At 40.2% G+C, this 3,947-nt stretch overlaps 1 protein-coding gene across 1 annotated transcript in view; it reads right to left on the reverse strand.

Annotated features, from left to right (window-relative positions):
- eif3a (eukaryotic translation initiation factor 3 subunit A) overlaps window positions 1-3,947 on the reverse strand; it is an 18,780-nt gene that overhangs the window by 6,764 nt on the left and 8,069 nt on the right. Inside the window, exons 12-16 of the mRNA XM_015380260.1 lie at window positions 1,853-2,201; window positions 1,643-1,747; window positions 1,451-1,564; window positions 1,254-1,376; window positions 1,012-1,165 (exon numbers count right to left, since the gene is read on the reverse strand). Of these exons, the coding sequence (XP_015235746.1) occupies window positions 1,012-1,165; window positions 1,254-1,376; window positions 1,451-1,564; window positions 1,643-1,747; window positions 1,853-2,201 (845 nt within the window). The remainder of the gene's footprint in view (window positions 1-1,011; window positions 1,166-1,253; window positions 1,377-1,450; window positions 1,565-1,642; window positions 1,748-1,852; window positions 2,202-3,947) is intronic.

A 3,947-nucleotide genomic window follows, 5' to 3' on the forward strand; every position in this document is an offset into this window, starting at 1 on the left:
ATCGGATCGGAAGTCCAAAAACAATATCGGTATCGGATCGGAAGTGCAAAAACCTGGATCGGGACATCTCTACTTTGAATGCATCATAAATCCCTCCTCCAAACAGTTTTATTTTCTGCACACTACAGCAAATGGCAAACGAAGTATGGTGACAGCAGGTCGTTCAGCTGAGCAAATATATGGCAGTGGTTTGCGTCCTTTGAAGCAATCTGACTGGATGATCTGGTTGAACTGTAAAGTGCCTTAAGATGACTTGTGATGTGAATTGGCGCTGTATAAATAAACTGAATTGGTTTTCAAGCCGAGGACGTCGAACAAAAGGCGCTAATTTGTAAGATGTGCCGCAAAACCATTGCTGAAAAAGGTAGCAGTAAAAATTTATTCCACCACCTAAAAAGTCATCCGCTCCAAATTAAGAATGTTGTAAATCCTCCATGTCAGCTTCTCCCTGCACACCAATCAAAACGCTCAATAAATCAGCGTTGGCATCGCCGTTTGAAAAAGCAATCCCTTATGAGTAGGACTGGGTACCGAACATCGGTTCTTTTATGGTACCGACCGAAATGCTTCGGTTCTACAGAGTATCGAAACACGCCTCGTCTTTCGGTGCCAATTTTTGTTTAGGAAAATGTATTTTATGTTTCCCTCTTGTTTCAAAATGGTCTGATCAACCAGTGTATATATATGTTTTCCCTTGTGTGTCAGTTAGGTAGGTCTTTTCCTGCGTCAGGTTTGGATTATACTGATTTTTGTCATTCGTTTTCCTTGATGGGCCCAGACTTGTTTGAAGTTTGAACTTTATTTATGCTAAATAAATTTGTTACCATTTTTTCATCAATGACTTCCCTGTGCTGCTCTGATTTTTTTGGCTCGGTCCCTAACAACCCTTAACCGCTCCCCGGGCGCCCCAAGATGGCAGCCCACTGCTCCCCATGGGGATGCGTTAAATGCAGAGGTAAATTTCTCCAAAGTGAGATCAATAAAGTTCAGGCAATATTATTATTAACTAACCCTTCTTGAGCTGCTCCTCATGGATGCGCTGAGCCTCCTCCTCCTTCTGGCGGTAGTAAGCGTTACGGCGGTCTTCCTTGCGCTGCTTCTTCCTCTCTTCCAGGCGCTTTTTCCTCTCCTCAACCAAACGCTCCTCGAATGTCTTTAATTTCTCCTGTAAAACCCCAAATAAAGCCGTTTAAATACAGTCTTAAATACATGGGAACTCTGATTCCTCCACCAACTACTGCAAAGACTTCTACCTCGTAGATGAAGCTGCGGGCGGCTGTTATTTTAGCCAGGAAGCTCTCCTTGTCCTCCATCATCCTGGACATCCGCTTCTTATGCTCCAGAGCCTTTTCACGCTCGATCTTCAAGTTATTGATCTAAAAAAAGAAACGCAGCGCCGCTTAAGACTCTGAACATTCAGCTGGGGATTAACTTTTATTTGCTTACATACCCTCTCCTCCTCTTGGAGCTCCCACAACTCCATGTCTTTGACACGCTGCTCCTCATAAGCTTTCTTGATCAGAGGAATCTCCTCCAGGCGTTTTGCCCTCTCAAAGTAATCAATCTGTGGAGAAATAATCCTCAGTATCCTATTCAATGTAAATCTACTTCCACAGATCTAGACAGGAGCTTAAAGATCAACCTTCTTCTCCTGGTTCTTCAGACGCTCCTGAAGTTCCTTTTTCTCCTTCTCCAGCTGCTCCACCTGTTTAGCCATGATGAAATCTGGATCCAGCTCCTCCAGGTCCTGTGGTAAAATAGTAGAAAGTTATTTTTAATAAATCTGATTGTTTCTGTAAAATATTGAGTTAAATCGACTGAAATCTGGATGTTTTATGGGGTTGAATTTGACCTCGATGTCGATATCCTTGAAGGCTTTGGCTCCCAGTTCAGTTTTCTTGATCTGCTCCAGCCGTTCGCGGACCGTCTTCTTCTTGATCTGTTCGTGCTCCTGCATGATGCGCTCCTTCTCCCGCTCTTTGGCCTCCTGCCGCAGACGCTCCTCCTCGGCCTTGCGGACCTTCTGCAGCTCAGCCTCTCGCTGCTCCAGCTCCTCCTTCTCTCGCTGGATGTTCAGGCTTTCCAGGCGCTCCTTTCGCTCTTCGATGGTCTGTCTACGGGCCAGGATGCGCTGGTGATCCTTGCGAGCGTTTTTCAGGTACGCAGCGATAGCCTGCTGATTATGTTCGTCACGCTCTTGCTGGAGGGGAACAAAACAAATAAAAATTTTAAAAAGACTAATCATCTTCGGCAGCAACAAAAGCAAACATCTTTGTCACATTCATAATTACCATTTTAAACACAAACGGTACAATATTTTGTGAATATTTTATTTTATCCAACCCTGGGACCTCTTATAAAGGACGTCTCACTGTCCAGTGACAGATATAAATAATTATAAAGGACAAAAAAACAAAAACAAAAAAAAACAATGAAAGGTACAAATAAACATTTGAATCTCTACATAATAAAGGACAAATATTTATTGATGAGCTACTCCTGTATTTGTAATTCAAATAAATTATAATTTGATGAATAAATACATCAACCTAATCTGTGTTTGACCTTTTGCATCTATAATCCAACATGTTATGTAAAAATTTTATAGAAAAACGATATTAGCTTTGATTCAAGTTTTTTTAATTTTTATTTTCACTTTTTATTGAAAATATTTTTCCCCATACAAGTATACATACCGATTTTACAGTTTTTTTTTTTGTTTTTTGTTTTTTCCCAAACACAACATCCAACAGAATCTGTGCATATATTCTATACAAGTATTGAACTGTAAGCAAACTATTTACAGTCTGTAACTCTATAAGGGTACCCAAACCCACACTACTATTAAACAAAGTCTGATCTCCATGGTGAAATAAAACATCGCCAGTTTTCCCAATAATTTTTACATTTTCCAGATTCAAATCTGATGGAAAAAGTCAGCCTTTCCATAATATAAATATTATGTATCATTTCAACCCAATCTTCCCTTTTAGGAGCTTCTGCCTCCAGCCATTTCCTAGTAATGGCTTTTTTGCTTGCTACCAACATAATCCTATAGATATATTTATCAGCTGCTCTTGTTAATCTTTCCATCCCTCTCCCCATGTACCCACCCTCAGTACCTTATCCATACAACTCTTTAAATTCTGCCAATAGGGGACCATGTAGGTACAATCCCAAAACACATGGAAGTGGCAGCTTTGATTCAAGTTTTAAATCTACGCATCAATCTCTACATTCTGAAATCTCCATGGTAAGCAAGATTGGTTGTAGAACTGACCCTTTCTTAAAGGTTACAATTTTATTTCAATCTGGTCCATATTTTAAATAAGGGGGGAAAAAAGCCGATAATTATTAAAAGAATTATAAACTGATGCACCAACCAGCCAACACATATGTGCATCTGTCGATGGATGCATGTGTTGGCTAATTCATTAGTGCCCCCAGCAGCCATGCAAAGAGATCATAAGGACATGCAGCAGGTAGAAAGAAAATATATAGACACAGACTGTATTTTTTTTTTGTATTTTAAACTGATGTTTTCTATGAAGTTAAGCTTGCTGTGCTCATCCCCACCAGCAGAGGGTGCAGTAGCGCCACTGTGGACATAAAAAGCTCTCAGCCACAGCTCAGAAATGAGCTCTGGTCAGACGCGTTTCCCTCATTTTCCTGCAGGTACGTCTATAAAAGTAGAATATGTCAACTTAACTAGTTCTAATAAGATGTTAACAGATGTACATGATGTAGAAAGATTTACCGCTTCTAAACCATGAGTTTTATGGGATGCATGAAACTCCACTGTTTTGCATTGCCTTTGGCGTTTACTCAAAGATTATTAGTATGTAAATGATTTATCTGAAGCCAATATTATTGTAAGATGTAGCCAAGGTTTCTAGCAGGCTGCAATAAGCTCAGGTGTGAAATAAGCAGAGTTTATTAAATTAAGC

Source organism: Cyprinodon variegatus, unplaced genomic scaffold, assembly GCF_000732505.1.
Source record: "Cyprinodon variegatus isolate N-32 unplaced genomic scaffold, C_variegatus-1.0 Scaffold11, whole genome shotgun sequence".
Taxonomy (NCBI): domain Eukaryota; kingdom Metazoa; phylum Chordata; class Actinopteri; order Cyprinodontiformes; family Cyprinodontidae; genus Cyprinodon; species Cyprinodon variegatus.